The 25,551-nt window shown below is 44.3% G+C and overlaps 1 protein-coding gene across 2 annotated transcripts in view; it reads right to left on the reverse strand.

The window, feature by feature from the left end:
* Positions 1-25,551, reverse strand: part of hipk2 (homeodomain interacting protein kinase 2) — a 68,236-nt gene that overhangs the window by 32,842 nt on the left and 9,843 nt on the right. For both annotated transcript variants that reach the window (XM_085359015.1, XM_085359014.1), the window contains exon 2: positions 19,036-20,215. In XM_085359015.1, coding sequence (XP_085215141.1) covers positions 19,036-20,215 — 1,180 coding nt within the window. The remainder of the gene's footprint in view (positions 1-19,035; positions 20,216-25,551) is intronic.

Here is a 25,551-nt window from a genome sequence, read left to right on the forward strand (position 1 = left end):
AAGTTTCAAACCACCTCACACTGAAAATTGTTGCTTTAATGTCTTTTTCACGATGCATGACAAGACAGAGACGGCTTTTCCCCCCCCTCTGAAACATTCCACCCAAATATGCACGTCCCGTGACACCTATATAACTGATGACTGCCTTTCCTAACCAGGTGTTTTCCTGTCTTACCTTACCTTGCCTAGAGGGATGACCGTCCCCTCTCAGTTAGCACACACACATGCACAACAAAGGAATTCTGGCTCCGAACATTTCCTTTTGTTGTAGAGTTGGAGGTAACAATACAAGAGTGAACTGTGGAGGAGCAGCACTGGAGGAGCGTGCTGGACTCTATGTGAATTTTAAACTAGTGTTTAACATGATGTATTTACAAATTGTTTGACACACAAAGAAAGGAAGAAACGGTCTTTTCTTCTCTTTCTTTCGTGCCCTTCTCCCTACCAACTTTCTTTCCCTGCTCTCTCAGCGAGCACCGTGAAGGTGCTGCTGGAATTAGTCCAAATGGACACAGTGTGAAATGAACACAGCTCTGACCTCCCAGACACCCTCCCAGCACAGCCAATAAGACCGCTTCCCCCAGACACATGAGACGCCGCGATTGGTCAGTGGGTTGGAAATATGACCAGCGGTGATTCGCGTGGCGGGAAAAAAGGAGGGAGTGACAAGGGAGTGGTCCTCCTCCGTGCACTTTAACCGACCCTTTGCCCAGGACAGGACAGGAAATCTCCAGAACAAAAGCGAGCTGTCGTCTCCTCCTGAAATGTTCTCTCGGAACAAAGCTGCTTTCTGACGGGCAAACCAACCAATCCTTGAGGGAGGTAGCGTGTCGTAATCTGGTCCTGTCTCACATTCCAGACGTCTCCAGTGAGTGAGGCACAAGAGTGTGACCTGAACCCTTAAACAGGAAATGAGTCTGACTGTTGTGCATTTCCCAGAGATGGGGCCTCAGCGTTGGCCAGTAGAGGGTCATAAACACTGCATATATAAATACAAACATACCCGCGAGGTGACATATGCGCAGAGAAACGAAGACATGAACACATCCGCAAATAATCTTGCGGCGTCCTTCCTTTTAAGAAGATGGTATGGGCATGCACGCACCCTTCTACCAGACATTACGACTCACAGCTGCATGCCCCAGGCCTTTGCTATCTCCAGCACAAACCAGACTCACATCAGCCACATTCCACAGCCTCCCAAAGCCCCTGGGGGAGCTTCACAGCTGGGCACTGGGCTGTTTTCTAACTCCCTGGCAGACTTTCACCATCTCCACCCTTTCCTCTCTCCTCATGGTCACCCCAAAACAGACCCTATCCTGCTCTCACCCCCGCCTCAGAACTTAAAACTGCGCTGCAGGATAAAACTGTCCTACTTTTGGTTCCATCAGCAAACTCGCAGGAAACATGACAAGGTCAGACAGAAGTGACCGAGGCCGCGGCAACACTGGATAAAGATGATAAAAAGCTGCTGGCACACTAATGAGATCTTTTCAAGTTTTGCTATTACTGAATGTCATTTGATGCTCCTGTTTCTTTCAAAGGTGCATCGGAGGTAAAAACAAACATAATCTAATAACATCTGTGACTGTGAGGCTTTTGCCAGTGAACAACAACAATAGTCATTATATGAAAGTGACCATATAATGTAATAAATTGTTGTGAAGGCTCACAGAAAATTTTAAAAACAAAAAGCAGGACCCTGGTGAGAGCATCTGAGCGGACAGCTCTCTGCTCCAGATGTGCAAGCACAAAAGCAAATTGCTAAGAAGGCTGCAATTAGACACAAACAAACAAAAAATGCTTATGTATGCGGACAACTCACTATGTGCACTAATATGCATGTTAGTATTTGCATGTCTGCAGTCATATGTGAATTTACTTATGTGTCCATAAATACTAGGGGCCGCGGCGCGTTTCATTATTTCACCAAATGCCAGGCAGTATATCAGTGCAACTGCACACGTCTTGGGCCATTTCCATATCTGTAATAAAGAAAGCCCCTCTCCCATCAGAGCTGCTCCTCCACTGTGCTCAGAGAGCCCAAATAACAATTGGTTGTCTGTGAAAATGTGCGTGCACACACACGCGCGCACACAGACACACCCCATCTCTGATGAGCTGACACAGAAAACTAGATTTATTAAGAGGAGAAAGAGCAAAGATGCAGAATGTAGGGGGTGGAATTTAAGCAATGGACACGGGTTGTTGTAGACAACCCGATGGCACAAAAACACAACGCACCCGACACACACACACACACACACACACACACACACACACACACACACACACACACACTGATAGCCATAAAGTGCATCACTCTTCCTCTAAGAGACCTGTTTATTTCAGACCTGTGACACAAAAGCCACAGCGGCATGCAGGCTTATCTTTCCCTTGAAACACAGCGCAGCCCCTAAAGAGCTCCCGTTGCTCCACATGCCACTTTCAATTAGTTCCACAAAGAGAGTCTTCTGGTACCAAAAGGAAGATGGGAGCTCATTACCGAATTCCTCACTACTTCCTCACAGCTTTGAAATATAGATCAGGAGATTTATGTTTGACTTTTGGGTTCCTGGATGTGCCCGCTTGTCGACCATGCCACACCAGGCCAGAGCAGAGGAGCGCAGAGTACCATCTCATGGATTAGCCACTCCTCAGGTTTAACAGACCCAGCAGCTTACCCTCAATCTCACCATTAGTTCTCTGCCTACCCCTCTTTCTCTCATTTGTTCTTTCTATCGCTCTCATGACTAAATAGGCTCCCTGAAGCCACAGCTCTCAGCATTAAACCCACAAAAGGGAAAATACCAGTTCTAATAATCTGATGAGAGCCTATGAGAGAAGTGGTGTAGGAAATGTGCATATCATATCACACAGTGGTACTATTATAGTAAGAATAGACACAGAGGCAGGTGCTGATAAAGCAATGCAAATTCATTCAGGTACTCTAATGAAACTAAAGCTCAGCAAAGCTGCAAAGGGGTGGAGGTGAGGGTGGGGGCTTTTATTGAAATTAACCAAAATATTGTAGTTCATTAAGGATAGTTTTGAGCTACTAAACTCCACAGAAATAAAAATACTTGGTAACCATGTGGCATCGTTACTAATTCAGAAACACAAACCAAGTCTGAATTATTCGGAGCAGTGACCCGTAAAGCACGGCAGCAGCATTCACCCTGAAATCAAACAGTCAGGATGGATCTATTTCTTATCCGACCAGATCAGAAAAATGCAAAAGCTGCCATGATGCAGTAATGCTAGTAAATGGTACCACTAAGGATGTAAAAACAGCAGAGTCACTGACATCTAGCTGTTTGCTTTTTGATGATGAACCTATTAACTACACACAAGCCTCCATGCCGCTGCACCAAATTTTAAACGTGTGCATGTGTCCTGTATGCACGTAGCTGCCCGGCTCATATATGTAACATCTTCATCTACCGTACAGGCAGTATGTTTCTACCATCAATTAACAACTTCCATTAGTGCCATCCTCAGAGGGATGCCACCAGCTACATTACTAACAGGCAGTTAATTAGAAGCTGCTGGCTGAAGCTGGAGGTTGACCATTAGGGATCGAGAAGGAAAGAGACACGTGACCCGATGACTCTTTCATTTTGGAGAAGAAAAAGACAATCACTGTGTTGTGCCCTCCAGTTAGTCAATTCCTCCCAATCAGTCACGATGTACCGAGGTATTAGACACCAGGGTTGGCGTGTCAGGTGCTGAGCCACTGATGGAAACGCAGCGCAGCAAGAGGGACAGATAGAGAGGAGGGAAGCAAAGGAAAGCAATTGGAAGGGAGGAATGGGCGGCTGTATATACGGCGGTGAGGAAAAAGAGGTACTATAGGGTCTTCATACTCGCTGATTCGCTCTCTATGCAAATCACAACAATCACAGGAAATGCCTAGGCCTTGGCTTCAGCTAATTGCCACGGCAATAACAAAGGAGGGCTTCCTTTGAGCAGGAGAGGAAAATTAAACATTAGTTTAGAGTTTTCTTGGAGACTGAGGGATGTTATAATTACCCAGAAACCAACACATCAGCAGTTTGCACGCCACGCGTCCCACTCTTGCACCTCGGTGGAGGAAAGCAAACGTATCTCATATTCGGGAGAGGGGCATTTTGGGGGGTGGAGAAGAGGAGTACCATGAGGGAGATGGAGTATGAGTGCATGTGTGTGTGTGTGGGGGGGTGAAGGGCATAGAGAGGGATGAGAGCAGTAAGCATGAGATGGGGGAGGACAGAGATAGAGAAAGACGCGAGGGGATAATGAGGGGAAAGGAGGAGGAGAATGATAGCCCATATCTCCAAACCACTCCATGCTGGTAGTGGAGCATCAAAATGTACACCCACTATTAGCATACTGACCCCACCCCTCTCCTCTGGCCTTTTTCGCCCTCATTATCATCACGAATGGTGAACGGGACACAGAAAACACAAACCGAAGCTCATTTCCCGTCACACGTTTGCCAAAATGTCACGCCAGCTATGAAATGAGAACAAACCCAATGGAGTGCCTGTGCTTCAAGTCTGTAAATAATTGTATGTTGTGTGTTATGGGCGACAAACAACACAGAATGGGTCTAGCTGAGCTATGCAACCACGGAAACTTCCAAAGACCTCTCCCCCTGTGAGGGGAGGAAGACAGAGAGCCTGCCCCAGTCAGGAGGACCAACATCAGGGCCTTGAGCTATGTGATGTGTCCTGGATGGCTGGTTCTATGTTTGATATATGTCTGAGGGCAAAGCCTGACACCCAGTCTGTCTAACCTAAATGTTCATTCAAAAGGCCCATCTCTCCCTGCAGCCAGACTGTGCCCTCTATCTGTCTGTAGGTCTTACTGTCTGTTTCTTACCAATCGGCTAACTTTACAGTCCGTCTGTCTGTCCTCCCGTTGGTCTGTCTGCTTTTAGCAGATCCTTGTCTGTTTGTAGGTCAGGTGCATTCATTTGCCAGAAAGCGTTCCCTTCCCTTAGACATTACGGATGCATGGACCTATACAATCGACTGACCGTGCCCTGGAAATGTAATCGTCCAGAACAGTTGAATGTTTGTTTGTGCGTGTACACACAGATGTGCATACAGAAGTGCAAACAGCACACAGGCACACACACAAACAAAAGAAATCCCACCCAGCTAACATGGGTTTTATTCCTCTGGTTGCTATGTGGTCTTGTTAGTATTTGGGCTCAAAAAGCACAGGTTGTGTGTTATTAGTCACACAAGGCTAACCTCTTTTTTTTACACAAGGCCATGCACACACATGCACACAAACAAATCCCTTCATGTCAGCAAGCCAAACTCATAAAAAAAAAAACTCGCTAATTGGCATGTTGTAATTCTGCTAGCTCCAATAATAAAAGTAACTTTTTTTCTACCCCGCTTACTTCTCTGTGTTTATGTAATGGAGCTTGTTATTTTCTGACTTTTAATATCTCCCCTCATATAACTGTAAGCTATGTAAATAACAGCCTTAATAAACCGCAGGTCCTCGAGGATTTGTTACTTTTAGGGAAATTAGGGCTGCAGTGATATAGTCCTTGCTAGCAATCCAAAAGGGTGACATCACTTAATTGCATAAAATGGATCAGATCAAGCCAGGCATGAGAGAGATTATGGCACAGGGGCAGACTGAACTGCAAGAGGGACAAAGCTCTGTTTCTGACACCAGCATTCAGAGGAAGAGAATTACATCACTGTGTTGGGGTTATGTAAAGCACCAGAGCAGCTGTAAGACCGAAAGAGATAAATGTTTTTCTGGTTTAGGTTCAAAGTTTCTATTTGTTACGGTCAGCCCGGGGTACGAAGGAGAGCAATCGAGAGATGGGGAATGAATTTGGACTGTTGCACTATCCTATATTCATGCATGTGAATAATTAAAACTGAAGACAAGTTCACCAATACTCCGCAGACATAGCCAACTGACATTCAGGCTGAAGATGTGCAGATAAAACTGTTAGTGAGCCAGCACTAGATTCCCACCTCCTCATCAGTAGGCCTAAAGACTATCCCATGGACACAGAGAAACCCAGGAGGGAGATCAAAGGCTGTGTGATCCAGTGGCTGTTATATCACCCCAAGCCTGCTCTCCCACTGCGGGGCCTCCTGTTACGACGCAGGCAACAGGGAAGACGGGGAATGCAAAACACTGACATAGTCCCGTCTGTGCATGCAGCCATCCAGGATCTTTCACCGATGTTCAGCTTGCCTCCCTTTGCAGCAACATTTACATTCCACTTTGCATTCCATTAATTTCCATTTGACCACACTTGCATCTTATTGCAGGCGATGTGAATAGTAATGAGCTGCACATATGGTCACAAAAAGACAAAAGATACAGAAAATTTAAAAAAACGGATTTTTCAGTAATTGCTCACATTTAAATAAGATCGTTTTAGCCGCTGCTGCAGAATCAATTTGGTATTTGGACGTGAACTTAAAATACATTTTCCCAACCTGTCACTTTTTTTTAAAACTCATCCAGTAGCTTCATGAGATTCCCCCTCCTTTGATCACCTTGTTCTAAACTCTGATTGAAAATCAGCACTTTCTCCCTCTGAACCCAGCAACCTCCCCTCACCCTCCCCCATCTGCTTTGGGAGATGAAGCAAGGAGACAGGCACGATTGGACCTTGTTTTCTTCCCTCAGTGGAAAGGCATCTCAACAAGCCTGCTATTGACAGCGTCCACCAGGAGAGGGAGTGGGTCAATGGAACAGAAAGCAGGGGACCATTTTGGACCACTTAACTATAATCAGTAAATGCACCCCGGTCGCAATTAGCACAGGGCCACCCTGAGAGTGTTCGTTTTGCTCACAGCTCTGTCTGCGTTTTATTCTGCTCCGCAGGAACCTTGTAATGCAAATAGCACTCCTCACATCCAGCTTCACAATGGGCAAAGAGGCGGGAATGGTGCTGGAGCATGCTGCTGTCCAGCAAACACGGTTCCCTTCCTATGTTTTGAGCAGAAATAATCTATAACTCATTGTGTATTGTTCTACCCTGTAGACCCCATGTGCTGTGAAATAAACCAGCTAGACTCACAAGCTGAGAGCAGAATCCACGTTACCATCTACTCAACATTCATACCCAAAAATTTGCCTTGATTCAGAGTCAGTCCTTCATCGGTTTTATATATTCCAGGACTGTTATTACTTGTTGTCAGGTGCTCCGGCAGCCTGCTTTGTGCAATTAGCCCCGCAAAATGGCTCCTTTTCATAAATCAAGACTTTGTAAAGATTGTGAAGCAGAGAGAGAGAGAGAACAGAACCTTTTCTACATTTGAAAAAAACGAGGAGAAAGAACAGAAATGTGACAGGTAGCTGGTGCCGTTCTGTGAGGCTCTCCCGTGCACTGATAAACTCCGCAAATCATTTATGATTCACTGCACTTAGTCATCCATTCTCTTCCTTTTCTCCCTGCTCCCGGAAGAAAAGGCAAACAAAACAGGCAGACAGAAGTACAGACAAACAAACAGACGGCCTTTTTAACTGATGCTGGCATTTCTTTAGAACAGGTGCTGTAGTTATGATTGATTTGAGCTGCAGTGTGCACTGACGATTCAAAGAGAAGAGCCGAGCACAAAGACGTGCACATGAGCTCAAGGAGTCTGTTAGACTCTCTCCTCCTGTGGTAACGCTTGCCTTTGACTGATTCGAGAGCAGCAGAGTGAACTTCGTCAGCAGCACGGGCGCCTGTGAAGCTTGTGGGTACAGATATTTCAGGGGAGCTTGCACCTGTTAGCATATACACACGAACAAAAGACGGCGAAATAAAGTATCTGACCTCCTTTTCCCTAAACCACCTGTTTACTGAGCCAAAAAGATAGAAGAGACTCACTTCTGTGTGCTACACACCATGCTATACATTCAGATATTCACTTTTTAATTCTTGAAATTCAAAGCATCTCACAGGCTTTTTGAGTGTTTTTAAACACGTCCACGCAAAGACTTCATGTATAAATATTGCACTGGCGCATAAACTAAAGCTTCCGGCTCTTGTGGACATCTGCAAGGGTTTGAGATTCTGAGATTCTCCTTCTTGAGATTCGTTCTGTCTGGATGTCATGATCTAAATGCCAGGCAGACCTGCAAAAGGGAGGAGGGTCGGGACAAAGGAAATGGAGAGAGGAGGCTCAAGATGGACAGAAGAAGGACACCAGAGGGGAGAGGGGAAGATTAAAGCAGTTTGAAGATAGACAGAAAGTTGTAAAAACAGGTAAAGATGGGAAAAGGGAGGAAAGGGTACGCATCCGTTGTGAAAGTTCTGTTTTCTCAGCTGTGACCTGGGCAGAAACGCTGGTTAAACTAAGCGGACCATCCTTCCTTCTCCTTTACACACACTTTTGGAATGAGCGCTCCTAAAAACACATTTTTGTTTCTGACTCAAAACCTCATTGTCACCATGGTGACACTGTGAATAACAGGACTGGTTTGGGACTTTGGAGCATTTTGTGCTCCTCGAGCACCAACATGTGTTATGCCAAGAGCTTGGCCCTTTTCTGACAAGGGACACGTGACATTGCTGGTTTCCTCTGTCTGCAATTCGAACACAGCTCGCTGTTTACTCTGCATTCAATCACTGCTATGGCTGTTCACTCGGACATACCAACGACAGCGACTGAGAGAGCAATTATATGGTTTTTCCTGCAAAAGTCTTGTTACACTTAAAGCGATGAGTATTGTCAGTACCGACTCTAGTGAAGTGCACTCTGTGTGTGCATGTGTGTACAGCAGTGTGTGAAAGAGAGCTGCCTGGTGTTATTCTAAAATAGAAATAGTGAAAATACATCCTGGGTGATTGTTTGAATCACTTTTCCCTTTGTTGCGTGTCGATCCATTAACGAGATGGTCTGCAGGGAGATTTCTGCCTCGCTAAAAGTGAGGCAGAAATATGACTGGGTCAGATTTGCAGAGAGGAGCTATATCGGCTCACAATGGAGGAATTATTATAAATAGAATTATTTTTGCATTTTAAACTTCCTTCAAAACCCCAAATTGGGGGCGCAAAGCGCTAACAAAGACATGCCAAAACTTTAATAAGACATCACAAGGAGTTATATGAGAGGCAAGCATTTCTGCAGGGGCAGCTATGACTCAAAGCCAATAATAATAACAATGTCATGGGTAAAATCTATACTTTTCTGCACAGAGAGAGAGAGAGCACAAATGCACAATGTACACAGCTGGTAACAGGCTGCAGATGAAAGCCAATTTGGGTTTCTTTGTGTAACCGAGAGCTTCAGTTGGACCACAGGTCCCTGTGGAACAAAGACAGAGAGAAGTGAGGGAGCGATGGAGAGGGGACGTGATAGAAAAAGGCAGGAGAAGGAGAGAAAGATAGGGCGTCCTGGCCCACCTGGGCAAACAATAGCAGCGAGATGAGAGTGTGGCTCAAGGGCCCTGCCTGTCCCTAAAGTACACAGCTGGCGGTTGGGACAAGGAGGAAGATCAAAACATCCGTGGTCTAGTTCAGGTGTCGGACATTCAGAGGCAAATGGACAATTTTTGGAACAAGAGCCTTGGTTGCCATGACGACTGCTGCAACAGAGAGACTCTTTTTAGAACTCGAGAAATGATGCATGCAAATGTTTTTTTCATTCATTTCAGCAAAAACGCGGGACAAAAGGGGGTAGGCTTGATTTGTATACCTTCATAAAAGCTTCAAGGACATATTATTTAAGTTAAAGGCATTTGCCACTCATATCAGACTATAACACTTATTTGTGAGTTGAAAGCAGCTCGCGCAGGATCGAGGGCTCCATCTCAACCAATCTGCGTAATACAACTCTGCCTAGTGCAATGAGCTTTGATTTCTGTGTAGGAAGCATACACAGAAACTCTACTCCATGCATTGGAGATACTTCTGAGATTTTCAGGGTTTTGAAAACTGTAAAACCCTGATAATCTCATTAAAGTGCAATTTTTTTGTTGGAAAAACTTGGGAGTTGCCTGTTTGACACATGCCAATCACTAAAAAATTGCTGCAGACAACGCACACACACACACAGAGGTGCTATCCACGTCTTGATGGGTCAGAGCTGCTCTGGCTGCACAAGTAAAACCTACACAGTATTCAAAAGGCTGATTGGCAGCGATGGCAGATAGAGAAGAGGGTGAATATGAAAAGGCCAAGAAACATCACAGAGGGGAGAAAAGGCCTCTAACTCCCTTACGCTGGTTACAAGGACAACAGTCTTTGTTTATAGAGAAGCCATCTGTTTGATGATATATAGATTCTGGCTGTAATGAAAGACTGTGTGGTGGTGTTGCTGCTTCCCTGGTGTCCCTGCTGTGTTTAAAGGGGTGACGTGAGTTACGTCCAGTTCACGCTGATAATACACACTGAGATGTTGTGTTGTCTCAGCTCAGCGAACGCCACTGGGAACACACCTGGTGTCACGTTGCACGTGTTTACTGTGTAGGTGTCTGTACGTGCAAAAAGCTTCATAGTATTTTGTAAATCAGTTGATCCTGCACATCCATTATGTGCTTTGAGAAACATGGAGCATGTTCTGTATAGCAGCACACAACATATCCTCTGTTTAATCAGCCACTCACATACACAACGCGCAGGCCAAATTGCCTTGTACGCTTGAGCAGCTACTGTTCACATTTATACTGATTAATTTCCTCTCTTGATCTTTTGGGTCTTTTTTCTTCCCTTTTTTCCAGTTTTTTTTTATATAGTGTTTCTTTTTTTATCTGCACCCTCACTGGAACACTTCCTTTGCTTCCTCCGTGAGCTGATATATAGCATCTTAATGCTCTTTTGGTGCCTCCCAGCTTGTGCGCCTAATAACCAGCTGAACCCAACAGACAATCTGACGCTCTTCGCTCATAAAACGCTGGGATTAGTCTTCAAAGCTTAGTGGCTAAGCACACAGAGAAAGTTCATTAGTTTGCAATGCCCTTCTTTATGAAATTTAGCAATGTAGTACTCTGAATTAACCAATAAAATTCACACCATTTCAGCCTGTCTGCAAGACGTCTCGAAAGCAATGGGTTTGCTCAGAAGTCGACCAAAACACTCTTGGATGCCGCCCCATTCCTAATGCTAACCCTTTTAATATTTAACCAGGATCCAATACAGGAGTAATTATTTTTCCAAACAAATTACGCCTCAGGCCAAAACCACCGCAATCTGATACACCACAGCGATACATTCCCCGTCACAAGGCGCTATTAGTCATTTTAAATTATTTATCAAGCTCGGGTGAAATAGGATTTTCTTGAGACCCATTTTATGACAAGAATAGAGCTTCAAAAGAATCTAGAGCAGCTTTTATATTCCAAAAAAGCTATTTTTATGAGAAGCTCCTCTGGCTCACCTTCAGGAACCCCTGGGGACATCCACATGTGACACAAGGTCAAAAAAAGAATTAAAGTGCTGACGTCAGTTATGCCAAAAGTTTGCTAACAGATGGCTACATCAAATCTTTGTTTTCCTGAGAGTCGAGCATTGAACGTCCGATAAACGATAGAAAATTCCTGTTAACAATCACTGTGTTAAATGCATTCAGAACTAAAGCAGGGAAACTTTTCCACGTCACCCATCAAACCTAAATGCTTGTTATTCAGAGTGTTATAAAAGCGATAAAAGTGCAGTGTTAATAATCAGACTCTAAAAGTCACATAGCATGTTGCTTTATGACTTTATGAGCGGTGCTGAAAATAGCCTGTGTGGTAAGAACAGAGCCTCGTTTAATTCTGCCATCTGCAATGAAACAGAGCAACGTTTTTATAGAGCGACAACTGTCACCATGAAGATGAGCTGTGGTCGAACATGTTCTTTCAAACCAGTAAAAACAGGAGGGAGACGCGGGACGTAAAAGCAAGGAGATAAATTTGTTAAAACGGTAGTTTCGAGAAAATCAAATTACTGTGTTTGTCCAGGGACGATACTAAATACAAACTGATATGGAGATGGTGGGGTGGGGCTAATCAAAGCCTCATTTTCCCTCCATACAGGGGCCCCAGCTGGCTCGACGAGTAATGTAGAACTCTGCCCATTTGCCTGCCAGAAAATTAGCCAAACTATTTACCCTCATATATGCACATTAGCGAATTCCTGCAATTGAGAAAACAAATGTGTCTGTTTTGTTCTGTAGAAAACTTTATGGGAGCCTGCATGGGCCTCTGCACACCAGGCATTCTCTGTCATGGGGCAATCAGTCCACACACACACACAGCCAACTGCTGGTCCCCACTGACCACCCCCCAGTACTCCCAGTCTTCTCCCCAGCTGGACAGCTATTGCTTGTATCACTCTCTCAGTGTGTGTTGTTGAAATTCTCCCTTTTCGACTCTCTTCACAACACTCTGTAATTAGACCACTTTGAATTTCATCACATGGCCTGCCTTAAATTAGGAAATTCAAGGTCCCAAAATGAACATTTCGCTTTTTTTCCTCTCTTTGACAAGTCTCACTGCCCTTGCTGCATATTTTCCATCGTGGTGTTAGCTTTTAAATATTCATGCAAGTGGATGGAAGAGGCGAGGGGGGTGGGGGTGAAGGAGAGGAAGGCAAGGGGGGGTGGCAGAGAAGAGAAAGGGAAGGAGAGTGGGAAGGAGCCAAGACACCATGCGGTGGTGGGGGCTGCTCCCTTACTGGAGTTCCCTGTGGAGGGATAGTGGGCATACAGGAATGGCGGAGGGAGGGGATCAGCAGGAGGCCTCATGATTTATTTAGACCCGGGGGCACCTGTGCCAGTCAGACGCTGATGGCAGCTATCACCCTGCCAACCCGCTGGTGCTTGAATCGGGGAAATTAAAAAAAAGGCAGACAAATCTGTGGCAAAGAGGAAAACTACTATAGGACTGCTGCTGTGAGAAATTTCACCTGTCCTGTTAATGATTTTCAGGCTCAAATGAGAAGAAAAATCTATTGTTCGGCAGACAAAATCATACAAGCCCGGCGATTTTAATGGGCCCCCACTTCATAATTTTAACAGCAACGCTACGCACACGTGTAAGGTTGAATAAGTTGCCACTTGTGCGGTGCCATCATTTGCTAAACAGCCCAAAAGCTTTGTTGAGGAAAAATCCTGTGTTTCAAATAAGCCAATCAATATAGAGCAGCAAGATTGCAGCCTTAGTGAGTCTGAGTGGGCGGCTTGCTGTGTTTTATCAAGGCAGCTTAATTTCCGTCAGCTTAATATCCTGGGAAATGTATGGAAATTGAACTGTGAGGGAGAACAAAGACAAGAAGCCAGGATAAAACGATGTGGAGAAACTTAGAGAGCACCGTCTTATCATAGAAACACTCGGTCCCACACTAGGTGTGTTCACACACACACACACACACACACACACACACACACACACACACACACACACACACACACACACACACACACATCCATCATCAAATGCCTCTTCAACAGTTAAATATTTCCCATGTATTATTTGCAAGGCTGACTGTCAGTTTCAGACTGCTGTATATGTTCCAATCCATATGCTTGACTACTGGTAGTTAATTAGCTTAGCTGCTACATGTCTCCTGCTTCCTGACTGCTCTGTGGAGACACATGGAAGAGCTGCCCAGAGGCAAATTATAAATGAGAAGCAGGTTATTAGGATTCTGTCATGCATACTAAGGTGTTATGACTGTCATAAAAAGCACCATGGTGAATACACAGGCCAGTAGTCCTGATAATAACTAATGACTTCAGCATTCACAGTCAACAACAAAAGGTTGGCCTTGGCCCTTACTGGTCACAAGCTCCACACATGAAGCTAAAAATACATCAACTCGAAAGTCAGCAAAAAGAAGTACCGGTGTTCAACAGCCACTCAGTCAGGCTGAAGCTAATGAAAGTCATTTGCATTAGTAATAATCTGCCACTGCTTGGGGTAAGCGTGCACTGTTCCAGGCATTGGCAAGGAATGCAAAACAACAGCCCTCTGCAACCTGGCCCTCCACCTTCCTCCGTCCCTCAACCCTCTTCTACCTTACTTTTACTTTATTACAATCTTCCCATAAGCAACACCAGCGCTACAAACAGCAACGCCACTACTAAGCTAATGTGCCTTTCCCCCTTTTTCCAATGTGTCTTTTCCTCCGTAGCAACCCGATCCTGCCATTTACCTAGTTTTCTCTCCCTCCCTGGCACATACACACGTACACTTTAACACACGCTTCATAGAACAGTAACTAATAGCAACCTCATTCATTAAAACACCCCTTGATGTTTCGCACGGAGGCAGGGTAAATGTGCTGGAACGCCTGTCCTGTCTGTCTGATTGTGTGACGCTAAAAACAGATAGAGAGATAGACAGACAGGTGGAGCAGAGACTCATCTTAAACTCAGCAGAGACTGCACCACCCGTGATGGAGACGGATCTATATTTAATGAGTTATTAACATCAAGACGTAAACACGGTGGAGTCGTGGATACTACGAATTAGCCGTACCTAGCTTTACTGCCAACATGAATACAGAAAACACAGAGAGTTACATAATATTAATAGTCAAGTTTCCATTTGGGAAGCATTAAGATCTCTTCTGCCAGAAGCCTTTAGCCTCAAACTGATAACACTGAGAGTACACAGACCCTGGCCACTTCAGATCACTGGTCGCATCAACAAGCCCATTCCTCTTTCTCAGACACTCTTAACTCACTTTCCTTTCACTCACAGTGTCTAATAAGCTAACTCCTCAGGCCTCTGTACCTCTGCACTGTATATTAAGTCTCTGATCCTTAGTCTATGGTGTTCATTTGTCATGTGTAAGTATGACTTCTATAATGTGTTCAATTTAAATAACAGGTGCAAGCTGGGAGGTTCTGACATGCGTGCAGCGTGTGCAATGCAGCTTCAGGCTTCTGGGTTGTTAATATTAAGATTTTTAATTACTAGAGGAAATGACTCGGTCTCCGTCTCTGCACCCCTGTCTTGTGGCACTTGAACAAATCGGTGTAACACATCCACTGTGTAGAGAGAGAGCCTTTGTGTGTGTGTGTGTGTGTCTGTGAATGCATTCAAGTGTTACACTATTTTGTTAAATGCAAAAATGAGCATAAGGATGAAAAAGGAAAGAAATGAAAAGGAAGCTGGAGAAAGATTTCTCGCCTCCACCCACCTAACCGCTCACTGCATGCTCCTCTAAGTGTTCAGTATGTCTAAACAATCTACGGAGAGAAGTCACATGAAATGTAACCAAGTCTCAGACACATATCAATTTGTTAATTGTTGTGGTACATGTATGAAAACAGATGCTTTGGGTTTTACTTACTCAGGTTTTCAAATGATCTCTGTGGGTTTGCACCTTCCAACCACGTGCACAATTCTGTTTGAGGAGCATTAGACTATGAAAAGTGGTCTTTGGAACTACTTTCTACCAAATATTTGGAGCACTATCTGAACTAACAGCATAGAACGTACAGCATTCAAATTTCTATTTATTTTTACTGTAAAACTGATGGAATAAGTGATTTTTTAGCAGGTTTTAAGTCATATACCAAAACGTATGTATAAAGAAAATCTAGAAATGTAAAACACGGCTATTATTTGCATGATTTGATCTTAAAATATTACAAATAGGAAGCCAAATAGCAGCTTCAGTTCTTGCAGAATCTGTTGGTAAAAGAAAATATTTTTAGTTTCTAGTCTACGTGCGAGTTCTGTTACATAGTCACACTTGAGTTTATCTGCATTCCTAAACAATGGCAAAGTCATCGGATGTGAGTCTGCGATGGAGATCAAGCAGGATAAGAACTTGTGTCTCCACCAATCCCTGCCCCTGTGCGCACCTCCCTTTCTCTACCAGCAGTCATCACGAGGTCTGCTGCTAGCAGCTGAACTGCCTCAGGAAACTTTACATAAACTTTAATAATGTCTTGCTGCATTCCACCCATCTCATGGCCTTAATCCGAAGAGATAAACAGGGCAAAAATGCCCAGCTGGGACAACACAATAATCCCTTTATCTGACACAGGGTAAGCTTGACTAGCCAGATTACCTGTTACATCATTAGCTACAGGAAACAGGGGAGAGGAGGAAGAAGAAGAAGAAATTAGGATAACCAGCAATAGGTCAGCATCTCTGCTGGGGACAGGAAGAGACTGAACAGGGTGATCCGAAGGGCCAGCTCTGTTCTAGGATGCCCTCTGGACCCAGTGGAGGTGGTGAGTGACAGGAGAATGGCGGCTAAGCTGTCATCCCTGTTGGACAACGTCTTCCACCCCATGCAGCAGACTGTGACAGCACTGAGCAGCTCCTTCAGTGGGAGACTGCGGCACCCACGGTGTGGGACGGAGAGATTTCGCAGGTCTTTCCTCCCCACTGCTGTCAGACTCCACAACAAAGACTTTAACTGAACAAACACACACATCCACACATGTGCAATAACACTAAGTGCAATAATCCTTTCTGGCATCGTTGTATTTTTACTCAGTTGTATATAGCATTCGTATTCTATTTTTATCTTATTGTATATTTTTATTCTATTTTATTCTACTGTATATAGTATATTATTTTATTCTATTCTGTACAGCTGTGTACTGTATTTATTCTTATTGTATTCTAATTTTTGCGTCATAACTTTTGCACTGTCCACTTCCTGCTGTGACAAAACAAATTTCCCACGTGTGGGACTAATAAAGGTTATCTTATCTTATCTTAGGTCACGCAGTGATGTAATCAAGACGAAAAGACCACAGAATCCTTAAGAAAAGGACAGAAAGACTGTGCTGTTTCATAATATACATAATAGTAAAAGTATAGGAGTCCTGCAGATGGGCCTCTTTGACGAGGATAGATGAGCTTGGTGACATGACCCTGTATTTGCTAAGCACTGAAGCAAATGCAGTTGAAACTCTAGGAACCCTGAGAGCTGTTCTTGTTTACTTTGAATACTGGTATTTTATTTGCATAACTCAACCTTGTGGAAAATCCATAACTCATTGCAAGGCTGTTAAAGCACATGTAACGTCAACAGCAAACAATATCGGTGACGTCCAAAACACAAACAGCTGCATGTGAGGTTTATGAAATTAGCAGACGGAAGCAGATATCAGCGAGTTTGGAAGTCTGTAATGTCCGAACGGGGCTTAAGAATGTTTTACAGTCTTATTCATATACAAAGAATGAAAATGAGACAAATAAGAAAAACAAATACACGTTTTATTGAAATCAAAGAATACAACACAGGGATGCGGTTACTATTGTGTGATACTGAGCCAGCTTTCTGGAGCCGTGCAAGCACACCTGTGTGTAATCTCCACCCTTTAAAGGTGCAGGCAACAGAAACGGCCTTGCTATCTCCTCATCAAAGATGGTTTGATGTTCGCCACTGAGCTTTTGAACTCACTCTGAACTCTACCCGCAGCCAAAGTTTGTTTGTGGTCCAAAATGCATACAATGTTAAAACACCCCTAGTGTTCATTTCCCATGAGCTCATTTTTTGAATTAGACGGAAAGGCTTGCCTGATTTCACACAATCAGTTCTGGTAAAGCACACGTATTATTAAAACAGTCATTACGAAGTACAGAGATCCCTGTGACACCTTATTCCCTCCCAGAGCTTTACACCAGGGTCACCAAGTACCCGCTCAAGGCGTTTGACGGATTCTCTGATCAACATGAGACTTTCTTTCCCCTTTTCTGCTGCTAAGAGTGCACGAAGGGATGATCTCTTCACTCACCTGCACTCTTTACACCCAAGAAAACAAACAGGAGCATTTTATAACCTCCTTGTTGACCTACAGCAAGGAGCAACAACAGGCTAACAGCGGTGTTTACTTCAGGATGAGCTACTTAAACCGATATAGCAGCACTCCCTTGCTGACATGAGCAACACAATTCCCACGTAGGGATCTTAATGTAATATATGCTGCTTTAAAGTCAGTTAAGCAGAAAGAATAACAACAAAAACTATCGGTCATTTAAAATAATAGACTTGTCAAATGTGCCAAAATGATTTAATGCTGTAGATACACAAAGTCTGAATCCCATGTCTGTTCATTTGCTCTGTTGTAACCTTTGCCATCTTTCAACAGGAAACAATGATCTTCTCTGTAACACATTTAAAAACCCAGCGATAAACTGTAAAGATAACAAAAGCAAGCTCTTCTATCAACAGAATCCACTCAGTGGAGACCACAAACTTCTCCCAACAGAATCTGCACTATGCACAGTTGTAAAGCTACCACCTGTGTGTGAGATCTCTGTGTGGGTCTGCGTGGTACCGTAGCTGACACACACACCTGTTCGTCTTCCTGAGGCCTAAACAAAGCTCCTCTATGTACAGACAAGAAGACGATTTGACTCCACGCACACTTCAGGCTCTGCTAAAACCCAATCACACTATTTACTATGGGTAAAAATGATTTTTTCAAAAGTACTGAGAGAAGAAAGAAATGCTGCCCAGAGAGAGTCATCTGGTTCTAATGCAGGGCCCACTGGTGTGGATTACAAGCACATATTACAGGAGAACTCCAGCTGACCCTCGTCTCTATCCTGGGGGAAATGGAAGCCAGCTACGGTGATGGGGGGGTAAGGGTCTGGGCAGTAGAAGGGTGAATTGAAACTTGGGGATAGATTGCTACCTCACATGATTGTGGTCCGTCTTTCAAATTCTCTCTGTGAAAAACAAACAAACAAACAAACAAAACAAAAAAAGGAAAACCACGAAATTCTCAATGGCACCAAACAGTGAAATGGCTTTAGATATGCTCTGTGGTTTCTTATGTCTTTACTAGAGTCTCAGCAGGTCTTCTCTATTCATCAAAGTAACACTAAAGCATGGTTGGTGTTGTTTTGTCCTGCCCCCACTCTTTTTTGATTTTTGTTTTTTCTTCTCAGTAAGCCTTTGAGTTTTATTACCCTGTCTTCTGTCGGAGAAATTTAACTAGGGGGGTAAATAAGTACAAGAAAAATAATGGTACAAAGAGAAATCTTCAGGGGAAACTCAGAGGGTAACAACAGATTTGGATGTTTGGCCCAATAAAGAACAATCTTGAACAAACAGAAAGAAGCACGTTGTATCTGCAGTCATACATATAATAGCTAACTAGCCCGATCTCTTACCTGTAGTATCTGGACTGTAGATAAGTGGAGCAGACCGCTTTGGACACATGGCTGGCTGAGCCAAAGTCGATGACTTTGACCCTGTAGGGCTGTCGAGATGGGTCCACCAGCATGATGTTCTCTGGCTTCAAATCAGCATGTATCAGTCCTAGGCTCTTCAGTTTCATTAGCGCTGTGGCCACTTGCTGCAGCACCGGTCTGATGTATTTGAGAGGCAGAGGGCTGAACTTGTTCTGCTTGAGGAAGTCGTACAGGTTCTGCTCCAACATCTCAAATACCAGGCACGTGTGGTTCTTGTGCTGGAAGCACTCGTAGGCCCTCACAAAGTTGTAGTCATCTGCGCTCTCCGTGCTGAGACGTGCCAGGATGCTGACCTCGATCTGACCCTGCCGTGCATACGATGGGTGGTTTTTTAAGATCTTGATTGCCACTATCTCGTTTGTGCCCCTCTTCCAGCATTTGACCACCTGCCCGAAGGTTCCTCGTCCCAAGAACTCCAAGACTTCGTAGGTGTTGGTCATGGAGCAGAGCACCTCATGCTGCACCAGCTGGTAGTCTCCCTCGTTGTTGGAGCCGCTGTTCTTGGATGTTGCTGTGGAGGTGGCTGTGGCCACCGTAGCCACCGTGGCTCCGCTGGCTGCTCCGTTCTGGATCATCGGTGGGCCGTGCTCCTCAATGATCTGCACGCTGCTGTTGTTGTCAAGCTCTTCGCTCTTGCGTTTAAGCCCACATCGCTGATAGGTGTCTAGGAGACTGACTGTGCTGCGGCGCGTCAGGTTGTGAACACCAACCCCACCACCCACACCACTGCCACCTCCGCCACTTCCACTACCGCTACTGTTGCTGCTGCTGCCTCCACCCCCGCCACCCAGCAGAGACCCCACGGCCCCCGAAGTGCTGCTGGCTGAGGCGACCACAATGTGGCCCGCGGTGGCTGGGAAGACGAGAGCCTGCTCGTAGGGCAGGGTGGAGCTGGCGACCTGCAGGGAGCTGTTGATGCCTAGGGGGCCGCTGGTGGCCGACACGTTCTTGCTGCTGTTGTGGCTGTAGGCTTTGCTGTGTGTGCCGTACCCTGTCATATCCCAGTTACAACTTTGCTCCACCTTCAGTTTCTTCACGCTAAAGAAGGCACTTGACTGGAGAGTGTGAGGGGAGAACACTTGCACTTGCGAGGCCATACCTGTGACAAGAGAGGAACGGAGGGGGAGGAGCAAGAAAGACAGGAGGGGGATGAAAGTGAGAGGTTAGGAATATGAGAGTGCCTGCAACACGAGTGGTAGCAAGAAGCTTTAAATAAAGATAGCTTGGGTCAGAGCAGGTCATTAAAACACCAAGCATACATATATGCTGATACATCGTCATGCAAACCCACTGCACTTTTCAACATCACGGTAAATGAACGCTTATAAAATAATCATCCATTATAATAAATGGATCCACAGATTTAAACCCACTGATGAAAAGACTTATTAACCATTAAAATGTCATCAAGCATTTGTCGCTTCGGCATCAAGTTGTTTCTCAGAAGTGCTGTTATCTAACACTTGGTAGTAAAACATCCGAGCCTAGATCATTAAATCTGAAGCCAAATTGTTTTTGAATGCAATGCGCAGTAATGGAGGGTTTCTTTTAAATATATTTGTTATATAACATAAAAATGCCAAAAGGTTTAGCCAAAAGATAAGAAGATTTAGACTGAGCAGTGCTTATGCAAACCACTGGTTCATGCAAAGGAAATGCCATTTCCCCACTGTTCCCATCTGCGGCAAAGTAAATAGGCTCAGTGAATAGTAAAAGAATACCCTTTTCATCGGACACTCCACAGAGACAGAGGAGCCGTATGAAATCATATATAAAAGTAGGAGCACAATAAGTGTAAGTGAATGATTGCAATTTCCTTCCCCACCACTCAGCCCAGCCCTGCCACTTACTGGTACACAATTACTCACTTTGGGGAAGGTAGTGGAAGAAATTTTGCTCAAGTAACTATGAAAACAGGAGCGAGAGGGACTCAACTCCCTCTCAACCACAGATCCTGAAGACAACAAAACAAAAGCAAAACTGCAGCGAGGCTGTGCTCTGAACTCCTGGGAACAAGCTGCCTCAGAATAAGCAAAAGCTTCTCCAAGCAAACAACTGCCCAAAAATAGTTCCTTTCTTTATCTCTTTTTGCAAACAGGCTTGTTTGTAGCATCAAAATGATTATTACAGCACGAGATTATATGAGACTTGTACTAATGATATGTTTAAATAGTTTCCAGTAAACCCAAAATTAGTTTACTGCTAACAAACTAAGAGCTTCCACCTGGCCTTGCCAACGCCCACACACACACACACGCGCGCGCGCGCATGCACAATTAGGCCACTGCTGATCAACTGATGCACGATTCCAAGATTATTACCGCCACAACATGCACACAACACTAGCAACCCTTAAACGTTGTTTACTGCTGGAAAAATTGCTGCTTTGTGTGTTTAATAGACATCTTGGAAGCTGGAAAGTTTTGCTGTGTTCAAAGATAATTAAAGGACCACACTCCCCCCGAAACGGGATGACTTCTATAATTGTGGACTATGTTGTGTGGACAGAAAGCATTGAGGAGAGGACATGACTGGTCACTTTGTCATTATTAGCTCCTTTCAGTGATGATGATTAATTCAGTAGGATGCTGGCAGCCCTCCACTATACTTTGCTTCATTTGTTTATTTTAACTCTCATGACCTCTCTTCCTCCTGCTTTTGTGGGGTTTTTTGGGTTTTTTTAGGTTCTCCTCTGCCCTTGCTTGGACGTACTATTTATCTCTTTGTTCATCTGGTCTTAGCCCTAATGCGGCAGGATTGAAGGCAGAGTGCACATTACAGTGCTCGCTGTAAGCTTGGCAAGTGTTGCACAGTAGCAGATAGCACCTCCGTGTAGCAGTTATTTAGAGGCTTAGCCATGTTATCAGCACATATGTTGTCTGAAAAATCATTAATGTGTAGAGTTTTTTTGTAGCTTAAGTGGTCACACCTGGTAAGTTCAGGTCCAGACTCGCAGGTAATGAAGAACGTCCGCTTGGCTATTAGGGGCAAGGCTCTCTGCTAATCACATAAGCCCTGAAGGCCAGATGTCACTCCTTGGATTACCAATTCCTGTGTCTGGACTTTACGCTAAAAATAATTTGAATGATGCATTGCGTCACAGAGCAGTGTCAACAGTGTGTGACTGAGAGCCTGAGAGGATAATCACAGGCACAGACTGACGGACAGACTGACAGAGATGGATGGACGGGCACAGAGCCAGCCTGTTTCTCGTATGGAAAATTCCAACATTACATATCTGCCAGCGTGATTGTGGATAGTTCAAGGTTTTACAAGGCCAGATTGGGCTTGCTGCTCTTGCATTCGTATCACACGAATTCTTCCTGAACCGTGATCTTAGTCACTCATTGACTCCCTGTCAGTTTGAACCCTGTGGTCAAAGAGTTCAGTTAACATTGTCGACACAGTGCAACGAACTGAAGGCCAAGCCTGTTTGTCTAAATTGGGGAAGGGCTCTGAAAAATAGCCAACAAAAATCTTTAGAAATGTACAGGAAACTCTTGAAATTCAGCTTTGTCTGTCGAGATATTCGGCACAGCTAAAGCTAAAAGTAACAACAGTTTAAGAGCCTTGTGCAGAAAACAGATAAGTAATTAAATGAACTAAACATAAAAGGTCAAATGGCTGGAATGTTATCTCATGACAACATACGCAGGAAACAATGTGACCAATTATACTTCATTTCCAAGGCAGCACCAGTCCTCATGAATCAGTCTTCACCTTGAATGAAGTTTAAAAGTATTTATGATTCAGAATCTGAACAGCCTCTGTCAAAAGACTTTCCCTTCAAATGGTCCTCTTGAACTTTAGCTAAATTTGTGAACTCTGTGCCAAGCAAAGAACAGCAAAGGTCCATTGTTGTACATTTACAATGCTGGAATGCCTTCAGTAGCCAAGGCTGTCCATTTAACATACCTAAAGGAACTCTGTGTGTCCCGCACACTGCAATTAAGCATACCACAGAGGCATTTTCCCTTGTTTAGAGGCAGCATGTTGAAATGGTAATAGTCAATGTTTTCAGAGAGATTACTTCTCTGTCAGGGGTTTGTTAATCTTCTTTTTGGGAGTATCAGGGTCGTTCTGCATGCCATGTGAGGGTGAGAGATGGACTGAAAGGGAGGGGAGAAGAATAGAGCGTGGAGAGCTGGGGCCATGAGTGGCCCTCACATTCTAGCCTGTGACCTGCTTCTGTTTGCTGCCTTTTATTAAACCTGTCATTTATACTCTTTTGACAACTTGGCAGAGTTAAACACCAACAAACCAACCAAATAGTCTTTTGTAATTACGAACAGTCTTATAAAACTCGATTACTGCTCAGCTCACCCATGGTTATTCTCAAATATCTATGCTTTTATAGAAATCCTCATTTAAAATGGCTTAATGTAATGTAAATGTAATCTTTTTGCAGTTTGCAGGAAAAACGAATGAAAAATAATTCTAAGAAATTTAAATATTTATCATTCACTAGAGTTCCTGTTCCGTGCTCTCTCTGTACCCAAAGGACCGAGCAGAGCGAGACACAGTACCAGGACACCAACAATCACCTGGGAGACAGAAACAGGAGTCAGGTCTGTCTGGTTGATGTCTCCTGGCCTGGTTATATTTGGACTACTTCCTGAGGCCTAATGGCTACTGACACCAAAAGAGACACTCTGGTGACCCTGTTGCTTTACTGGACATCTCTTTGTCTGCGGACTGGAGGGTGTTGGGTGGTAGGCCAAGTCGCTGTCTAAAGAAGTGACTTCTGCCCGTCTAGACAAAGCATTATCTCATTCTTAGCTGCGTGTTTGCATGATTGTGCTCCTCCTCATACCATTTTTTAGATAGAAGACAAAATAAAACATTCAGTGTTATTCTGGTGCCCAGAAGAGCTGCTCTTGTCAAAGACTCTATACTGTGTCTATACTATTTACAAAAATGGACCTGTCCAACAAATTGAAAAACCTGCTGTAGCTCCAGTGACTTTGTGGCCAAATGCAACAGTGAACACGCCACTGCAGAGGAAAATCGTGTCCATGCAGAGGTTTTTAGCCTGTGTTCCTGCCTCCTGCCTGAGTTCTGTCCTCTGTGGGAGAGCTGGAGCTTGACTCTGCATGGTCTCTCTCCCTTTCTGTTTTCCCCCCTCTCTCTCTCTCTCTCTCTCTCTCGAGGCCACTATTGACCATCCTGTCTGCTTTTTTAGCTCTCTCATCTCTGCTTATTTATAGAATAATGCATCAGAAAAGCTTGTGGGGAGTTGCTGTCATGCAGGCTGCTGCTCCATCAGGCTTTGCGCTCTTTCTGACTACAATATTTGACCAGTTGGAAGCGCCTCATCACGTCTTTTCACTCTCTTACAAACACACAAAAGAGTACAATCTAGCATATGGGCAGACCGAAAGGCAAATATGAATACTGTTTCACAGATAAACACAGCACTTTTTAAACTGAAAATCAACAACATGCCAGCTGTAAATGTGACACTCCCTCAACTCTCCCCTTCCTGGAAGCAAACAGCCAAAGATACAACATGTTGTGTTAGCTGCGAGATAACATGTTCACTCAGCGCTTGTTAAAATGCACATGCGTAGATACATAAACATGAACACACACATGTGTCCACACGTGAGTGCGTGCAGGAGCACAGATACAAAGGAGTGCATATGGCTCCACATATTTCAAAGCAACTGATGAAAAACAACAATCTGAATTTATTACCTTTCTTAGCGCCTACCTAAGCTACGACACTTTGAGTATTCGAAGTTCAAATGTTAACACTTTTGTTGTAAAAGTCAAAAACCTACTACCCCAGGACAACTGTGGGCAGATAAGGAAGCAGTTATCCATGTTGTAAATGTGGTCATAAAACGGCTGGTGCGAGAAAAAACATTTATACTGCTAGGTCAGCCTAACCAGCTGCTGAACAGGGTGGAGGAGAGGAAGAGGAGATGAGGAGGAGAAGCACGAGTGGGAGGAAGAGGAGGGTGACAGAGTGGGTTTGCTTGAGCTTATTAATCGAATCACGAATGTGTGCACTAAACTTCCTTCGCACCAAAAGAAAGAAAGAAAGAGTTTGGTGCAGGGAGGGGAGCTAAAAATTTACCCAACCGTGAACCAATGGCACCTGTTAACACAAGGCTTGACTACACTGCCAGTGACATCCACTGTATGCCTCAAGCTGTGCTGCTTTGACTACAGCTCCAACACAGCGCAGGCAGGGCCACGCAGAGCCGAGCGCACGATAAGCAGCCGCTCTCCACAATGCTTATCATTTAAACACAGTAAGAAACAACCCGCTAAACCGTACTTCCTCTTATGTGATTAGGCTTCACAATGACACAATGTAATATAATGAGATCAACATACGAGAACTACAGGCCAAACCAGTAACCAAACATAGCAAACAATGGGGGAGGACATACAGATGAGTGTAATATGGGAGAAAGCACTGTACAA

Source organism: Diplotaxodon limnothrissa, linkage group LG7 (genome assembly GCF_057381915.1).
Source record: "Diplotaxodon limnothrissa isolate DT_005_m linkage group LG7, D_limnothrissa_male_GT1.1, whole genome shotgun sequence".
Classification (NCBI taxonomy): Eukaryota; Metazoa; Chordata; class Actinopteri; order Cichliformes; family Cichlidae; genus Diplotaxodon; species Diplotaxodon limnothrissa.